Source organism: Bufo gargarizans, chromosome 5, assembly GCF_014858855.1.
Source record: "Bufo gargarizans isolate SCDJY-AF-19 chromosome 5, ASM1485885v1, whole genome shotgun sequence".
Taxonomy (NCBI): Eukaryota; Metazoa; Chordata; class Amphibia; order Anura; family Bufonidae; genus Bufo; species Bufo gargarizans.
This window is the reverse complement of record NC_058084.1, coordinates 442,702,584-442,722,956: the sequence shown is the minus strand read 5'-3', so window position 1 is coordinate 442,722,956 and position 20,373 is coordinate 442,702,584. Positions and strand designations below refer to the sequence as shown.

The window sequence follows — 20,373 nt, the reverse complement described above, 5'->3', positions numbered from 1 at the left end:
TTAATATGTCCGGCTGCTCCAGTCCCTGCTGGGTCTACAGCGATCACGTACCATTCATCTGATGCTGCAGCCAAACACTGGCCTCAGCAGTCATGTGTTGTTCATGCACTAGTGACTACTGAGGCCAGAGATTGGCTGCAGCGGTCATCAGTGATGGTCAGTTCGCAGTGTTCGCCAGCGAACACATGCAGGCTGCCATCTTTAGTAAGGTAGACTCACCCGTCCGGCGATGCACAGGTAAGCCCTTACCTGTGCCGGGTGTCGGTCTGAAATCAAATGCAGTCACCGGGAGCAGGCAGTTCCGAGAACAGCCCGATTAAGGCCCCCGGCGGCTGTTCTCGGAACTGCCTGCTCCCGGTGACTTCATTTGATTGAGTCTACCTTACTAAAGATGGCAGCCTGCATGTGTTCGCTGGCGAACACTGCGAACTGACCTTCACTGGCGGTCATGTGAACTATGAGCATGATGTGATCACTACAGGCCCAGCGGTGATTGGATCATTGAGACATTTTTAAAGTTAGTAAGAGGTAGAAGAAGGCTGCTCTATGTCCTGTTCCATATATGTTCAAGTTTTGGCAATAAAGAAATGTCGAAAATAGGACCTTTCCGTGCCAGATCACCGTTTTTTTTGTTTTGTTTGTTTCTCCCTGCCCAATTGTTAAAAATATTGGAGAACCCTGTTAAGTTGGGCAAAATCGCCCCGTGGTCTCTTGGTTTTTTTTCTTTGTCTTTTGTGCAAAATCCTAATAAAAACAAAGAATAAACAAATCTGATAAAATGAAATTATAATAAAAAAAACAACTTCAGATTTTCTGGGCTCACAATGATAGCTCCTATGTAAAATGATAACAACTTATAAATGTTACTTTTATCATGTCCCGCCGCTCTGATCCCCACTGGGCCTGTAGTGATGACATCACGTTCTTAGTTTACGTGACGCTGCAGCAGTTACATCTACAACACATGAACTGCTGAGGCCAGTGATTGGCTGCAGTATCATGTGAACAGTGAACAATATATGGCCACTGCAGACCGAGCGGGGGTTGAAACAACCAGATATTTTAAAGGTGAGTAAGGCTACTTTCCCACTAGCGTTTAAATTTTTCGGTATTGAGATCCGTCATCGGGGCTCAATACCGGAAAAAAACGCCTCAGTTTTGTCCCCATTAATTGTCAGTGGGGAAAAAACTGAACAGAAAGGAGTGCACCAAAATGCATTCCGTTCCGTTTAGCTGCATTCCCATACCGGAGAGCAAACCGCAACATGTTGTAGTTTTCTTTCTGTTCTGGGATGCGGAGCAAGATGGATCCGGCATGATCCCCAATGCAAGTCAATGGGGACGGATCAGTTTTCTCTGACACAATAGAAAACGGATCTGTCCCCCATTGACTTTCAATTGAGTTCATGACGGATCCGTCTTGGCTATGTTAAAGATAATACAACTGGATCCGTTCATAGCAGATGCAGACGGTTGTGTTATCAGTAACGGAAGCGTTTTTGCTGAATCCTGCCGGATCCAGTAAAAACGCTAGTGTGAAAGTAGCCTAAGGGTACTTTCACACTTGCGTTTTTCTTTTCCGGCATAGAGTTCCATCACAGGGGCTCTATACCAGAAAAGAACTGTCTTCAGTTCAGTTTTTTTGACTGATCAGGCAAAAGAGAAAACCGTAGCATGCTATGGTTTTATCTCCGGCGAAAAAAAAACAGAAGACTTGCCTGAACGCCGTATCCAGCATTTTTTCCCATAGGAATGTATTAGTGCCGGATCAAAATACCGGAATGCCGGATCCGTCCTTCTGGCCTGCGCATGCGCAGACCGGTAAAAATGTGAAAAAAGATACAAGACTGATCCGTCTGTCCGCATGACAAGCGGAGAGACGGATCCGTCCTTGCAATGCATTTGTGAGACGGATCCGCATCCGTCTCACAAATGCTTTCAGTCAGCAGCAGATCGGCGGATCCGGCGGGCAGTTCCGACGACGGAACTGCCCGCCGGATCACACTGCCGCAAGTGTGAAAGTAGCCTAACTGATAGCTTTTGTCAGACGGATCAGGATCCTGATCCGTATGACAAATGCATTGGAATGCCGGATCTGTCTCTCCGGTGTCATCCGGCAAAACAGATCCGGCATTTTATTTTTTTTTCACATTTTTTGCTGTCTGAGCATGCGCAGACCGCAATGCCGGATCCGTTTTGCCGCAACACTCGGGCCGGATCATGCTTTTCAATGGGAAATAATGCCAGATCCGGCATTTCGGCAAGTGTCCTGGAATTTTGGACGGAGATAAAACCACAGCATGCTGCGGTATTAGCTCCGTCCTGAAAAGTCAAAAAGACTGAGCTGAAGACATCCTGATGCATCCTGAACAGATTGCTCTCCTATCATAATGCATTAGGATAAAACTGATCAGTTCTTTTCCGGTATTGAGCCCCTAGGACGGAACTTTATGCCAGAAAAGAAAAACGCTAGTGTGAAAGTACCGTAAGTTTTTCTTCTTTTTTTACTCAGCTTGTCTAATTGGGGCTTTTTACACATTTATATAGAACTAACATATTCTGAAGCGCTGCACAGGCATTGTCATCACTCTCCCCCATAAATTCCAAATCAGCAAGTGGGAGGAAACCAGAGTGCGGAAACAAAGCCACACAAACACAGGAAGAACATACAAACTCCATGTTGATGTTGTTTTGGGCAAATGTCAAACCAGAAGACCACAGTGCTAACTACTGAGCCGCCGCGCTGCCCAACTTCTGGCTACACATGCTTTTCATTTCATGCTTTTTATATAATTATTAAAGGTTTTTTGGGGGGGGGAGTTTTATGAGATTAGCAAAAAAGGGATGTACTGTTTTTTTTTTCCAGACAGAGCGCCACTCTAGTACACAGATTGGGTCTGGTATTGTAGCTTGATATTATTCAAGTGAATGCTGCAATATCAAACACAGCCATGTAGGGGGTGGCAAGGCTTCTGGATAAAAAATAAAAAAAATCAAGCTGTCCCTGTTATGTAATCCCAAACAACCGTTTAACCATTATGCACTTAATCTGACATGGAAATGGCCATTATGACTGTGCCAAGCACTTCTACATGTAACATGCAAATCTGCGGTGCTGAAATTTGGGGCCAGATTATCATTATCATTATCATTTTGGCGCAACTTTAAAGGCCATTTGTCTGCCACTCCCAACTGGAGGAGGATTATGCCTTTTTTGCAACTGTTTAAAAAAAATTATTGACGTCCTATGCTGAGCATAGATCATCATCAGTGGGAGTACCACTTCCAGCGCCCCCACCAAACCAGGCATCGGCACTACACATCCACAATGTGGTGGTCCTACCTAGATACTGCAGCATTTAGATGAATGGGAACAGAGCTGCAGTAACCAGGCATTACCAACGCTAAGCATAGGAAGATGAATCTTGGAGAACCCCTTTAACATAGCTAACCAGACCCACTCTTCCAAAGTGCCGAGCGCTGCATAAAACCACAAAAAGTGTCTACATGCTGTGTGCCAAAATTTGCAACTTTTTCATTCCACCAGATTTCTCATGCAAAGGCGGGAATAAATAAATAAATAAATCCCCCCCCCATCCCCGGTGGACTTTTATTATTCTAATTATTTATTTGAAAGCGCCATTAATTCCATGGCGCTGTACATTAAGAGAGGGTTAGAGCTAGGGCTACACAGCTTCATGTGTCGTGCGACAGATAGGGTACAACTACAGTGCAACATGTGTCACTCAACATTTTATAACGGTAGTCCATGGTGTTGCACTGCGACATGACAGTCACATAAAAATCCATCTTGGATGGGTTTTTTAGACTGTCGTGTTGCAGTCGCAGCATGTCGTAGTGCGACACCATAGACTACCATTATAAAATATGTCTTGCGACAAATGACGTCATGTAGCCTTAACATACTTAATAAAAAAATACAAATACGCTAAACACAAAATTATGAACAGGCTGATACAGAGAGGGAGAGGACCCTGCCCCCAAGAGCTTACAATCTACAAACTTTTATGATCCTCATCTGAGGGTAAGAAAATATTGGATCATTGATTGGACCAGGGACAATTTGGAATCTACCTATAGCTGTTCTTTGTGGCATTGGTGGGGAGTCCCAGTAGTCGGACCATCACGGATCAGGTAGTAATGGCATGTACTAGTGATATCCCATCAAAGTCTGTGATGCAATACATTTATACCTATACTAAATACTGGGAATCTGCGCTTTACTTTGTCCAGTCGGTCACTTACATACAATGGTTTTGTATTGTAGTTATCATCGGCTCAAGAAGAATTGAAAGTCCAACTTGAAAATGAAAAATCTTCTGCAGCCGACCTGGTGAGTTTATAACTCCTGATACAAGCATTTTACACCATAGACTTTCATTTAATGTCTGTCTGCAGGGTTTTTGTAGACAAAAATACAGGAAAAATTGCCATGAAAACCACCCTTCCAGGCCTGTTATAGCTGTCGGGTAAAGGAAGACTGGATAGTTAGCAATTTTAACCTGCCCTGTTATCTATTCTACGTGAGATAAGCGGCAACAAATGTGACGGCCGCATGCTTGTCTCACACCCCTATTGAAATAATTTACCTTCCCTTTGCTGGAGAACCACTGACCTGGGCTCGAGAATCCACAGGGTTGGGTAGCACAGGCACAGAGACATGGCAAGCATCTTCACTTAACGAGGACTTGTCACCTGTCCTGCAATGTCTGGTTTAGTAACTACTTGTATCCCCCATGTAATAACAATTCTGGAGCATCTATCTTATCACTGTATGATGTGCCATTCCTTTATTATTCATGCTAGAAGTTATGTATTAATTTCTAGCAGTTTGCAATGAAGGTCCAGATGGGTGATACCAGTTGGTGGGGTGTCCCTGCACAGTCTGACACTGGCAGCATTGATTGGATAGACTGTGCTGGGACCCCCCCCCACCCCCCCAACTGGTAATTCCCAGCTTGTCCTTCATTGCAAGCTGCTAGCAATTCATTCATAACTTGTCACAGAAGTAATAAAGGAACAGTAGAACATAGAGTCATAAGAATAGAAGATGCTCCAGAATTATTACATGGGAAATGCAAGTAGTTACTAAAAGCGACACGTCTGGAGAGGGGACGGGTCCTCTCTGAGCCTGACTGATTCAAAGAGGTAACGTACTGTTCCTGAGATATTCCCAAAAAATGACCTGGATTAGCCAATACAAGCCTTTCTCTTCATATCCCAACTGCCATACACACGGTCACATGACCCTTATCAGCCAATAGAAGTTCGCAGGCCCTTAGTCTCCACATACACACAGTTTTACTCCAGGTTTCCATAACAACCCAACCATTTTTCTTCACTGCTGCAGGTCAGCTTTAAAGGGGCAGGGCGCTGTGGATGACACTGTTAATGGAGTGGGGTGCTTCGGAGGTCACAGTTCAGGGGGCAGGTTGGGTGGCAATTAAGGCCAGCCTCAAAAGACGGACTTAAAAACCCCGTCCCCAGGTCCTGCTAAGCCACGCCCAGATCTGGTTAGACCAGGCCCCCCTCCCACGCCGCAGCCGACAGGGATTGAAAAAATGAAGGTAAAAATCAACTTCTGTCAGCTGCAGGGGTGGGAGGGACGGTGACTTTCTCCCTGCAGCTCACACTCAGACAGCACATGCTGCTGTCTTAGAGTGAGCTGTTCAAAAGGACATCCCTGTGTGAGTTATTCCCAAAAAATGCATTGGCCAATAGAAGCATGGTCACATGATCCTTATCAGCCAATAGAAGCTCGCAGGCCCTTAGTCTCCACATACACACAGTTTTACTCCAGGTTTCCATAACAACCCAGCCATTTTTCTTCACTGCTGAAGGTCAGCTTTAAAGGGGCAGGGCGCTGTGGATGACACTGTTTAGGGAGCGGACTGCTGTGGAGGTCTCAGTTCAGGCTCGGGTAGGGTGGCCATTCAGGCCACCCTCGAAAGACTGACTTAAAAGCCCCGTCCCCAGGCCTACTAAGCCACGCCCCCTCCCACTCCGCAGCCGACAGGGATTGAACAAATTAAGGTAAAAATCAACTTCTGTCAGCTGCAGGGGTGGGAGGGAGGGTGACTTTCTCCCTGCAGCTTCCGCTCAGACAGCACAGTGCTGCTATCTGAGAGTGAGCTGTTCAAAAGAACATCCCTGTGTCCATCCAGGTCCTGCGCCGGACGGAGGACAGGGAGTCTGAAAGATCGACTGTCCTGCCTAAAACCGGACCTCTATGGAGGTCAGTATTAAGTGGCAGAATGCTGTAGAGGCCACAGTTAAGGGGACAGGGTGTTGTGGAAATCACTGTTAAGGAGATGGGGTACTGTGGAAGTCACTAATTAAGGGGTGGCCGCTGGGGAGGTCACTGTTAAAGGAGCGTGCTGCTGTGGAAGTCACTGTTAAGGGGGCGGGATGCTGTCTAGGTCACTGTTAAAGGGGTGGGCGCGGTGGAGGTCACAGTTAAGGGGCAGTCCACTATGGAGGTCAGTGTTAAGGGGTCGGGGTGTTGTGAAGGTCACATTTTAAGGGAACAGAGCTCTGTAGAGATCACAGTTAAGGGGACAGGGTGTTGTGGAAATCACTGTTAAGGAGATGGGATACTGTGGAGGTCACTAATTAAGGGGTGGCCGCTGGGGAGGTCACTGTTAAAGGAGTGGGCTGCTGTGGAGGTCACTGTTAAGGGGGCGGGATGCTGTCCAGGTCACTGTTAAAGGGGTGGGCGCGGTGGAGGTCTCTGTTAAGGGGACAGGAAACTGTGGAGGTCACAGTTAAGGGGCAGTCCACTATGGAGGTCACTGTTAAGGGGGCGGGGTGTTGTGGAGGTCACATTTTAAAGGAACAGAGCTCTGTAGAGATCACTGTTAAGGGGGCGGGTTATTGTGGAAATCACTGTTAACGAGACGGGATACTGTGGAGGTCACTAATAAACGGGGCCGCTGTGGAGGTCACTGTTAAAGGGGCGGGGTGCTGTAGAGGTCACTGTTACGGGGACGGTCCGCTATGGAGGTCAGTGTTAAGTGGCAGATTGCTGTAGAGGCCACTGTTAAGGGGACGGGGTGTTGTTGAAATCACTGTTAAGAAAATGGGGTACTGTGGAGGTCACTGTTAAAGGGGCGGGCTGCTGTGGAGGTCACTGATAAGGGGATGGGATGCTGTGAACGTCACTGTTACAGGAGAAGGCGCGGTGGAGGTCTCTGTTAAGGGGACATAAAACGGGCGGTCCTCTATGGAGGTCAGTGTTAAGGGGCGGGGTGCTGTTGGGGTCACTGTTAAGGGGGCGGGATGTTGTGGAGGTCACATTTTAAGGGAACAGAGCCTACGGGCCCCATAGACTATAATGGGGTCCGTTAGGTTTCCGCTCAGAGGAAGATTTTTAAAGCGGAGACAAAAGGTGTGCATGCAGGACTTTTGTCTCCACTTCAAAAATCTTCCTCTGAGCGGAAACCTAATGGACCCCATTATAGTCTATGGAGCCGTAGGCTCCGTTCGGCTCAGTTATGCGCCGAATCCGTCCTTTACGTTCTCCTGCTTCTATTACGGAGCAGAACGGAAAGGCCGAACGCTGATGTGAGCGAAGCCTTCGTGGGAGGGGATGTAAATGACAGTCCATAGCTGGTGTAGATCTGAATTTCTGGTGAATGGAGGGCCAGGGATGCACCTAATTTATGAATGGCCATCTCCTTCTTAATAAAGTAGGTGCATCTCACTCCAGCAGACAGGAAATCAGGACTGGTATATGGGAGCGCCATTCTTCCTACGGTTTGTATTAGAGATTCCCCTAATTTAAAGAGACATGCTTCCTTTAATTTTGAATTATTATTACCAACAAAAATCATCACTGGTATAAAATTATCAACTTTAATAATATTCCATGTTATTTATGGGAAAAAGTACTTTTCCTATTCAGCGTTGCCCATTGATCTGTTACCCATAATTTGACCGGTCTGTGGAGTCATCTTTCTCACAATGGCAGTGAAGATGCTTTTGTTCCATTAGCAGCCTGCGTTGTCTATAGTAAGAAATAAGACACAGCTTGTGCCCAACATTCAGCATGTTCTGCAGAAGAATATGACACTGTTCAGAAGAGAAGGCTGGCTGACACCAAATCAAGGACGCCTTTAGATATGTAAAGAGACACTTTCTCGACGCTTGTCAAGCTCAGTGCCAAGTCATGGCAACTTTACGTATCCCGTTTTGTCGGCTTAGCGTTGGGTATTGTTGGGCTCAGTGTCTTAGAAATTCATGAAAAACGATACTTCAACATTACAATGGGGTCTTTCTATGAATCCAACTGGTGAGGGTCTAGTATGAGGCGTAAATGATTTTGTGGCATCATATTGAGCTCAATAATGAGGAGTCTGTTGGCATGTCGAGATGTCGCTGAATCTATTGTTGGAAGTAGTGCGGATGATGAACCATATCAGAGCCATTTAAGCCAGATTCTTGTAGTAGACATGACGTAGTACATATTTTATATTACTTTGTTCAGTCTGAGTTGTGTTTAGTGCAGCTTTTCCATGAGTCTCTCTTCCGCGTTATCAGGGCGGTTGGTGCAGCCTTCACTTCCTCTTGGCATAGTTTGCCCAGACGGGGCCAAATCCGAGGATAGGTGAGCACTGCGCCCTCCAGGAGGCAATGATGGTATTTAAAGGGCGACTGGAAAACAATTTTTGTACATATTAGTAGCTTTGTAATATATAATATCGAGATTTATCAGGAGGGGAATTTTTAAAGTTAGTTTTGCACGAATTTGCTTAATTTGTGCCAAATGTTGCACAGTGTTTTATAAATTTGGAGTATCTAGAACCATTTATATTAATGGGTCAAAAAAAAAGGTGTGCATTCCGTTTCCGTATGTCCGTCCCGCAAGAAAATAGAACATGTCTTATTATTGTCCGCATTACAGACAATTATAGGACTGTTCTATTAGGGGCCAGCTGTTCCGTTCTGCAAAATACGGAATGCACACGGACGTCATCCATATTTTTTGCGGACCGTGAAATACATACAGTCGTGTGCATGATCCCTTAAAGGGATGGTCTCACTTCAGCAAGTGGCATTTATCATGTAGAGAAAGTGAATACAAGGCACTTACTAATGTATTGTGATTGTCCATATTGCCTCCTTTGCTGGCTGGATTCATTTTTCCATCACATTATACACTGCGTGTTTGCACACTATGAAAAAAGTGCCAGTCTCTCTGGTGGGCGGTACCGTGGGAGTGCACATAGACATGTGCTTTTTCCTATAGTTTGCAAGAACGACCACCACCAAAAAATGTGGCATGTGTAGCGCGCTGTGCCAATTCTTTTGCCCGCCCATTTTTCAAAGCCCCCTTCATATTTAAAAATGCAGAAGTGAAAAAAGCAGCATAGCACGCCGCGCACCTTTTTTTTTGTCCCGCCCATTATTAAAAGCCCCTCCTACATATAATAGGCCACCCCCAACAAACACTGTACCGCTGACATTCTATAGTTGAGGCCTGTCTCTACACATCATACGGAGAGGGGAGGCCTGTCCTGGCTGCACTGCCTGCTTCACATCATACAATAGACAACAGCAGGCTACAGCCAGGAAGCTCCTCCGCTCTCCTGCCTCCCCAGATCCTGCTCAAGGCCTGTGGTTCCCCCCACCATCTGCCACCCGCCCGTGGCCTGCTGCCCACCTTGGCCGTCCTCACCCAGCTCTGAATCCTCCTTCTGCAAATGGCAGTGGAGGAGCCGGAGCATCTCCTCTCCTACATAGCGCCACATACCTCTTACATCAGTGATGTCACCTTTGTTGTAGACGTTCTCTTTCTTTATCTTCTCCATTCAGACCAGACCGCTATGATGATTTTTCTGCCATCTCCTGTCTCTGCAGAGATTGACAAACAGGCATTAGTTTCCCACATTTCTCTCATCTTCACATCTTCTGAACACCCTTTTCTGCCACCCCAATACTATACTGCAGAAACAGTCCCCCTGGAAATACTACTACCACACAGATAGTGCCCCCTATACTGTGCCCGCTGTGCCCCCAATACTATACTGCAGAAACAGTCCCCCTGGAAATACTACTACCACACAGATAGTGCCCCAATACTGTGCCCGCTGTGCCCCCAATACTATACTGCAGAAAGAGTCCCCCTGGAAATACTACTACCACACAGATAGTGCCCCCTATACTGTGCCCGCTGTGCCCCCAATACTATACTGCAGAAACAGTCCCCCTGGAAATACTACTACCACACAGATAGTGCCCCAATACTGTGCCCGCTGTGCCCCCAATACTATACTGCAGAAACAATCCCCCTGGAAATACTACTACCACACAGATAGTGCCCCCTTCAACAATTATTGGCACACAGTGCTCTAAAAAATAACTGCGCCCAGACACTAATAGTATAAAGATAATGTCCCCCAAAAATAATTGTGCTAAGCTGATACTGTGCCAGGGTGCCCCCCAAAGTAACAGTGCTCCCCAAAATCCCACCAATAGAAATAATTCTCTGCCAGAGCACACTTAGTAGTAATAATGCCCCTATAGTGCCCATACTAGTGATCATGTTCCTCATAGCCCCCCAGTAGTAGTAAAGCTCCCCATAATACCCCCTAGTAGTAATAATTCTCCCTATAATATGACAGTACATGAAATACGCTTAGTGCCCGCAGTTGAGCTAATGTCCCCATAATGTATGCCAGTATAAAATACCAGTATAAAATACCCCTGTATAGTGCCCCAGTAAATACCCTAATAGTGCTCCTCTCCCCCTTCCCCATAGTGTTCCCCATAACATGCCAGTAAAAAAATGCCCCTTCTTAGTGCCACCAGATGCCCCAATAGTGCTCCACTCCCCCATAGTGCCCCCAAATAATTCCCCATAGTGCCACCAGATGCCCCATAGTGCCGCTCTCCCCTAGAGTGCCCCCCATAATGTGCCAATAAAAAAAAAAAAACTGATGCCCCCATAGTGCTTTTCTCCCCCATGGTGCCCCCCCCATATTGCCCCCCCAAAAATGGGCAAGAAATAAATGCCCCCAGAGTGCCACGCCCGGCTCAGGCACCGCCTGAGCCGGCCCATGATAGGCCGCAGGCATTAGTGCCTGCGGCCTATCAGAAGAACAAGGGAAGGGAGACGCCTCTCCCTCCCCTGCCCCGCCGCAGCACAGCCATCTGTATTGCTGTCCTAAAGAAGGCGATACAAATGAATATGGAGATGAGCGCCTCCACAATGGAAGCGCTCATCTCCTACTTCCCCCCACCGCCGCCGGCAACTAGAACCAGGGCCGCGCCTGGTCAGGGAAAAAAACTGACAGCACACGAGTGTCATCCAGATGCAGTCCGTCTTTTACTGATGGTTGCTAGGAAATGCTGCGTGTTTGCATGTTACCTCTGTTGTATGGGGACAAGCGATCGATACAGCGAATGCTTGTCCCCATAGGAAATCATTGATCCCTGCACAGCAGATCATTGTTTAGCGCAATCTGCTGCATAGGACGATGATTTTTGGTGCTGGTAGAACGATACGATCTGACACAGACAAGCACTAATCCTCAATAATCTACCAGATCATCGGTCCGTGTAAAGGACATTTATACTAGTGATTGGGATTGAGTTCCAATGCTGTGCCGTGCTGTTCTTGGTATAGTACAAAGAGGCCGCAACACTTGTCCGAACTCTGCCGCCCTTTCAAGCAGCTGATCGGCGGGAGTGCCAAGAGTCAGACCCCCCCACTGATCAGACATTGAAGACCTAGCCTGAAAATAGGTAATCGATATTTAATTCCTGGAAATCCCATTTAACTCTATGTCTATGGAAAACTGGTAATTGGTTCTGAAGCCCCCCACATTTTGATCCAGAACAAGAGAAAGATGCCTAATGTGGATACAGCAAGTCCTTATGTATAAAACAAGCTGTAGGTCTTTCTGTGTAGAGGATCCTGCACAGTGTACCAAAAAAGTAAAACATAGCTGCCATAATTTGGTGCCCAAAGGAGCAGCTCATCCTGACTCCTGAGTGTAGTAAATGTGATACTCTGAGACGAAGTGCAGTGTAATGAAGAGGAAGCAGCTGATCGGTGGGGTGCCGGGTGTCGGACCCCCACCGATCAGATATTGATGACCTATCTCCGGACAGTAGTTCATCAGTATTAACTGCTGGACAACCCCTTTAAGGCTGGAGGCTTGCATGCAGTCAAAGCTGGTAGTGGATCCATAGGGAAGGAAATGCAAACACGTGTTGGGAAGTGCTGAGCGAATCGAAGTCCTTGAAGTTGACTTCGATACGAATTTCAGGATAAATTTGATTTGCCTCGAAGCCGAATTTCCTCGTGCTTTGTAGTAGTGAATCGATTTAACCTGAAACAGTATAAAAATGAAAAATAAAAAAAAATCATACTTACCTCATCCATTTGCTTGAAAATCTCGGCCGAAATCCCGTGCGTGGTGACGTATAACCACCCCGACGGTGTGATGACGTCATCTCAGGCCGCCCGATATTTCGTGCCAGATCTTCTAGCAAGGTGGTGGCAGCCGACCAGTCGTAAGCAATTGGATGAGGTAAGTAGGATTTATTTATTTATTTATTTTACATTGCGGTATGTATATCAGATGCTGCAATCATGTATGAACACGGCATCTGAGAGGTACAATGATGGCGGAGGAGGGGGGGCAGCGCAATCGCCATTTCCTGTCATTGCACACACTACTTACAAACAAATGCGCTTCGTGACAAAGTAATTAGTCAAAAAGCTAACTTTTTGGGAAAATTCTGTGATTTACACCAGAAACTGAATAAAAATGACATGTAAATGCGGCCTGCAGATAATATCTTCCACTGTGCATGATCTGTGTGCAGTTGTTACGTTGTTGTCACATTGTAGTAATAATCGTTTTCTTAATAACAGCTCCAACAGCAAAAGGAAGATATGGAAAATCTCCTGAAAACAAAGCTAGTAGAAAAAGATAAAGAGGTAAGCCCCCGAGGAGCGTGTCACAGACGCAGCGCTCCTCCAATGAATATTCAGGTAACTACTGCTCACAAGACGAGCTGTGCGGCGCACTGAGGAACACTGCGGTAACTGCCACCTGACCTTGTATTAATGGAAATATATAATCCTTCCATACTTTGCTTTTGTCTTTTAAGCACAATTCATGTAGTGAACTGGTAATATTCTGCCGGGGTCAGTTTACCCAGGTCTAGAAAAGCTGTGGACATGCCTTCCCCGATGAGACTGGATTTTTGGGCCAATTATCTGGAACAAGCGTTCATAGGAACACTCGTTCCCAGTAAGGCCCCTTTCACACGAGCGAGTTTTCCACGCGGGTGCAATGTGTGACGTGAACGCATAGCACCCGCACTGAATCCTGACCCATTCAATGGGTCTGTGTACATGATGTTTTTTTTTTCACGCATCAGTTCTGCGTTACGTGAAAAACGCAGCATGTTCTATATTCTCAGTTTTTCACGCAGCCCTGGCCCCATAGAAGTAAATGGGGCTTCAGTGAAAAACGCATTGTATCCGGAAGCAAGTGCAGATGCGATGCGTTTTTCACTGATGGTTGCTAGGAGATGTTTTTAAACCTTCAGTTTTTTATCACGCGCGTGAAAAGCGCATCAAAACGCATTGCACCCGCGTGGAAAAAACTGAAGAACTAAGCGCAATCGAAGACAAAATTGACTGAACTTGCTTGCAAAATGGTGTGAGTTTCAATGTACGCACCCTGAACGCATCCGGAACTTAATCGGTCACGCCTTAGGCCTCTTTCACACGGGCGTCATGTTTTTGGCCCGGATAAGATGCGGGTGCATTGCGGGAAAATGTGCGATTTTTCCGCGCGAGTGCAAAATATTGTAATGCATTTTGCACGCGCGTGAGAAAAAACGGCATGTTTGGTACCCAGACCCAAACCCGGATTTTATTATTTTCCCTTATAACTTGGTTATAAGGGAAAATAATAGCATTCTTAATACAGAATGCCTAGTACAATAGGGCTGGAGGGGTTAAAAAAAAATAATAATAATTTAACTCGCCTTAATCCACTTGCTCGCGCAGCCCGGATTCTCTTCTGTCTTCATCTTTGCTGTGCACAGGAATAGGACCTTTGATGACGTCACTGCACTCATCACATGGTCCATCACATGATCTTTTACCATGGTGATGGATCATGTGACGGACCATGTGATGAGCGCAGTGACGTCACCACAGGTCCTTTTCCTACTGCACAGCAAAGATGAAGACAGAAGAGATGCCGGCTGCGCGATCAAGTGGATTAAGGTTAGTTAAATATTTTAACTTTTTTTTAACCCCTCCAACCCTATTGTACTATGCATTCTGTATTCAGAATGCTATTATTTTCCCTTATAACCATGTTATAAGGGAAAATAATAATGACGGCTCCCCATCCCAATCGTCTCCTAGCAACCGTGCATGAAAATCGTACTGCATCCGCACTTGCTTGCGGATGCTTGCGATTTTTTCACACAGCCCCATTCATTTCTATGGGGCCTGTGTTGCGTAGAAAACGCACAATAAAGAGCATGCTGCGATTTTCACGCAACGCACAAGTGAATGCACCTCACCTCACGCATCGCACCCGCGTGGAAATCTCGCCCGTGTGAACGGGGCCTTACTGTCCCGTCCAGTCGTGCTGTTGATCAGCCAATATACGAGCAAATGCTCATATGTCAGCTGATGGATAACTGATGCATAATTATCGGCAGCACGTTTTCCTATGTAATCCGTTGTGCTGCCAATAATCATTAGAACTGAATGGGGGAGGAACGACTGCAGTAACGATCCTTTCTCCCCATTCAGTTTGCAACAAACTGTGTAATAGGCCGATACAAATGAGCAGTAATCAGCATGTGTCAATCAGGGTTCATCCTGCCCAAATATCAGGCACTCTAATGGGCCAATACTTGCGTGGAGGATTCAACTGTGTCGCTATAACGCTCTGCATTGCTGATTGATGGAGGGACACTGACCGACAAGGCTGTCCTTCTCCATTGCCACCCAGATGTTCTGTTCAGGGGGCCAGAACCAGTGCTGTAAGGTTGGTTCAAGGAAGTGCAATTGCATCTCAAAATTGGAAAGTATTACTTAAAGGGGTTATCCAATTCCTTTAATGCCACCCGAAAAATGCCTGGGGCCCTCATACAGGTTATACTTACCCCGCTCCCCAGCACCCGCATCACTTCAGATGCCCTAACGGAAGCCGCTGCCTCTCCCCTTTATGCAGATCAAAACATCCGGCAGGGAGGGGGAGCCAGTTACAGGCGGCAATGGGAACAAGCCTATGGAGGCTTGTTCCTGTCGCGGCCTGCTATTGGCTACCACCCCGTTCTCTTGCTTGATGTTTTAATCCACGCGATGAGGAGGTGCAGCGGCGCCCATGCAGGCATTAGAAGCAACGCGGATGCCGGGGAGCGGGGTAAGTATAACCTGTATGAGGGACCCGGGCATTTTGGGGCACATTATAGGGGTTGGATAACCCCTTTAACTTTATGAACTGTTAGGTTATGAAACATGCTCCCACAGGATTTGGTTACAGCTGAAAGTGTATATAGGTGTAAAATGGCGCTGCACTTTGAAAAACTTTTCATGTGTCACAGCGACATGTCAAAGGTTTTGACCATGGGGTTCTGAGCACTGAGACCGCCACTGATCGCTAGAACGAGGAGAGAAAACACGTAGCGCTCTCCCTACTGCAGGAGATGGAATTGAGACGGGCCCTACTGCAGGAGATGGAATTGAGACGGGCCCTACTGCAGGAGATGGAATTGAGACGGGCCCAAAGCCTTAATATTGAGTCCATCTCGCTTCCGTTTCCTGCAGAGAGGAGAAAGCCCTATGCAAGGGATTCTCTCTCCTCGTTCTAGCGATCGGTGAAGGTCTCAGCACTCAGACCCCCAACAATCAAAAACTTTGATATGTTACTATGACATACCAAAATTTTTTTCATATTGCAGTGACACTGGCCATTCACATTAGATTATTGGTGGCCAAATCCGATTTCAGTGGGACTGAATGACCATCTAGTGTCCTAATTTTCAGCATGCCCAATCTTTTTGTCCCCAGTGGAGATAAGCTGATGTCGGAGGTATCGGGCATCGGCTTATTCTACTTGTTCCGTTTAGAACACATGCACACTCAGCCAAGCGGAGGGGTCAGGAGTGGTGACTGTCAGCCAGACATGCATTCGTCAGGCATCTATCTAAGGCTATATGGACATGACTGTATCCGTTTTGCGGTCCTTGAACCTCAGTTTTGCTTAATATGGAAACGTTCCGTGCACAAGTCACCTTTTCCTCTGTCTCCATTATAGAAATGGCTATTCTTGTCCACACATCAGACAAGAATAGGACTTGTTCTAAAATTTGCGGGATGGACATACGGATGGAGACTTCATCCGAAGTTGATTCGCATAAAACTTTGTTAGAACACTGTATGGAGTGAGCGTTAGAATGTGTTGGCTCCGATGAGCCAAAGTTATTACTTTGTGAAGTCTCGCGATACTTCATGTAATAACTTCGGAAATTAATTTCTACAGTAAAATTCCTTTGTATCGAACTCAGGTTCGGTTCCAAGTGGTATCTGTCCTGATGTCCCGCTACTTAAGGACACAGGGCGTACCTGTACGTCCTATATATATCCGATCACTGCCGCTCGGCCGGCGGTGATCGGAACCCGGTGCCTGCTCAAATCATTGAGCAGGCACCTTGGTTAAATGCCCCCCCGTGTCGGCCTGCGGTTTGCGGCTTTTACATGTTGCGGACTGCGGCGGGCAGCGGTGCCATCGGGTCCCCGTGGGGCTGTAGGGGGAACCCGATGGCATGGAAGGCAGCGCAATGCCTTCCTAAGGCATCTGCGCTGCCTTCCTGTGACGAGCCTGTGAGATCCAGCCCTCTGGATCTCACAGGCCGGAAGCTGTATGAGTAATACACACTGTATTACTCATACAGCCAATGCATTCCAATACAGAAGTATCGGAATGCATTGTAAAGGATTAGACCCCCAAAAGTTGAAGTCCCAAAGTGGGACAAAAAATAAAGTGAAAAAAAGTTGAGAAAAAAAGTTTCCCCCCAAAAAAGTCAAAGTTTCAAGTAAAAATAAACAAAAACGTCAATAAAGTAAAAAAAAATTGGTAAAAATTAGGGAAAAAAAAAAGTTGACATATTAGGTATCGCCGCGTCCATATCGACCGGCTCTATAAACATATCACATGACCTCACCACTCAGATGAACACCGAAAAAAATAAAAAATAAAAACTGTGCTAAATAAACCATTTTCTTGTCACCTTACATCACAAAAAGTACAACAGCAAGCGATCAAGAAGGCATATGCCCACCAATCTAACCGTCACCTCATCCCGCAAAAAATTTGCCCCTACCTAAGACAATCGCCCAAAAAATAAAAAAAACTATGGCTCAGAATATGGAGACACTAAAACATAATTTTTTTTGTTTTAAAAAAGCTGTTATTGTGTAAAACTTACATAAATAAAAAAATTATACATATTGGGTATTGCCGCCTCCGTAATAACCTGTTTTTATAAAAATATCACATGACCTAACCCCTCAGATGAACACCAAAAAAAAAAAAGCTATTTTATGTCACCTTACATCAGAAAAAGTGTAATAGCAAGCGATAAAAAAGTCATATGCACCCAAAATAGTGCCAATCAAACCATCATCTCATTCCGCAAAAAATGAGACCCTACCTAAGATAATCGCCCAAAAACTGAAAAAACTATGTCTCTCAGACTATGGAGACACTAAAACATGATTTTTTTTGTTTAAAAATATCACATGACCTAACCCCTCAGATGAACACCGTAAAATAAGTAAAATAAAAACGGTGTAAAAAAAGCCATTTTTTGTCACCTTACATCACAAAAAGTGTAATAGCAAGCGATCAAAAAGTCATACGCACTCCAAAATAGAGCCAATCCAACCGTTATCTCATCCCGCTAAAATCATACCCTACCCAAGGTAATCACCAAAAAACTGTGGCTCTCAGACTGTGGAGTCAAAATAAAATCATTGTGTAAAACTTACATAAATAAAAAAAGTATACATATTAGGTATCGCCGTGTCCGTGACAACCTGGTCTATAAAAATACCACATGATCTAACCTGTCAGATGAATGTTGTAAATAACAAAAAATAAAAACGATGCCAAAACAGCTATTTCTTGTTACCTTGCCTCACAAAAAGTGTAATATAGAGCAACTAAAAATCGTATGTACCCTAAACTAGTATCAACAAAACTGCCACCCTATCCCATAGTTTCTAAAATGGGGTCACTTTTTTGGAGTTTCTACTCTAGGGGTGCATCAGGGGGGCTTCAAATGGGACATGGTGTCAAAAAAACCGTCCAGCAAAATCTGCCTTCAAAAAACCATATGGCATTCCTTTCCTTCTGCGCCCTGCCATGTGCCCTGCCATGTGCCCGTACAGCGGTTTACGACCACATATGGGGTGTTTCTGTAAACTACAGAATCAGAGCTATAAATACTGACTTTTGTTTGGCTGTTAACCCTTGCTTTGTAACTGGAAAAAAATCATTAAAATGGAAAATCTGCCAAAAAAGTGAAATTTTGAAATTGTATCTCTATTTTCCATTAATTCTTGTGTAACACCTAAAGGGTTAACGACATTTGTAAAATCTGTTTTGAATACCTTGAGGGGTGTAGTTTCTATTATGTAAGCCTCACAAAGTGACTTCAGACCTGAACTGGTCCTTTAAAAGTTGGTTTTTGAAAATTTCTGAGAAATTTCAAGATTTACTTTTAAACTTCTAAGCCTTGTAACATCCCCAAAAATAAAATGTCATTCCCAAAAATGATCCTAACATAAATTAGACATATGGGGAATGTAAAGTAATAACTATTTTTGTAGGTATTACTATATATTATAGAAGTAGAGAAATGTAAACTTGGAAATGTGCAAATTTTTCGAAATTTTTGGCAAATTTGGTATTTTTTTATAAATAAAAATGAATTTTTTGGACTCCACTTTATTGTCACGAAGTACAATATGTGACGAAAAAACTTTCTCAGAATGGCATGGATAAGTCAAAGCGTTTTAAAGTTATCGCTACATAAAGTGACACTGGTCAGATTAGCAAAAAATGGCCTGGTCCTTAAGGTGAAAATGAGCCCGGTCCCTAAGGGGTTAAAGAGGTTGTCTGGGCTTTTAATATTGATAATCTGTGCTCAGGATAGGCCATCAATATCAGATCGGTGGGGGTCCGAAACCCAGCACACCCACCGATCAGCTCTTCCTGCTCGCTGCTGCTGTCTATGGCAAAGCAGCAGCAAGCAGAAAGAGAGACTGGAGACGGCACTGCGCACGCTGTCTCCTCATACAGCTGATTGGCGGGGGTGCCGAGGGTCTGATGCCTGCCGATCTGATATTGATGACCTATCCTGAGGATAGGTCATCAATATAGGAGAGCCCGGAGAACCCCTTTAAGAAACAGGGTTTAAAGTTTTACTAGTATAAATGTAGAGTTCAGGAAGGAATTTTGCCGCCCTGTGCCAATTAGTTTATGGCATTGAATGAACTTTTTTACCTCTCTACATATTAAGAACCCAGTAAAACACGATGAGATGCCAATAAGTACATGGTGCACACTGCAAATCGGAAAACTGCAACCTCTGGGGCTTTGCGAGTCAAATGTCTTCTGCGTATCTAAGAATGAATTGGCCTAATAGTGGACAATTTGTACTTATTGCAGAGCTGTTTACTCACCGTATCAATCACACTTATTTCCAGAAATCATGACACTTGGTGGGAACCAGGCACATGCTGCGATAAGACAAACGCGTAACTGTTTCCCTAACAAATAATAGAGTTCTAACCGGGTAAATATGTTACCAGTAAATTGGGATTCTGAACGGCCCTCCATATCCCGTCTAATGAGGCAATCAGTGAATAAGGGGGTTACATTTATTCCTCAAGGCTTGAGGTTGCACATCGACATTGTGTAACCACTGCTTGTCTACAAGCTTTCACACCTCGGGGACACTTCTGTTATGACGACAGACAGACAAGCCTGTCCAAAATGCGTAAGCCTCTGCCCGGAGTGTTCCTACACCTGCTGATTTCAATGTGATTGGATTTTAATTGGGACGAGATAAACCTTTTTTTTTTTTCTATTAGATTACTTCGAATTAATGCTGTTCATTATGTTTGAGAATTAAAGCAGAGTTCAATATGGGAAATATGGATTTTTTTTTTCATTTAAATTGAAATGTGCTCCAGAAAAATGGAAAAAAAAAAAAAAAAAAAGGAGTTTAACCCTAGGACTTAAATTTTGCCTCTGATCCTTGCGTGTTAATGCTGATGGGCCTGGATAGACCCACATT

General features: G+C 45.1%; 1 protein-coding gene across 1 annotated transcript in view; it reads left to right on the top strand.

The window, feature by feature from the left end:
• Window positions 1–20,373, top strand: part of C5H10orf67 (chromosome 5 C10orf67 homolog) — a 180,573-nt gene that overhangs the window by 62,176 nt on the left and 98,024 nt on the right. Inside the window, exons 8-9 of the mRNA XM_044294761.1 lie at window positions 4,289–4,354; window positions 12,905–12,970. Of these exons, the coding sequence (XP_044150696.1) occupies window positions 4,289–4,354; window positions 12,905–12,970 (132 nt within the window). The remainder of the gene's footprint in view (window positions 1–4,288; window positions 4,355–12,904; window positions 12,971–20,373) is intronic.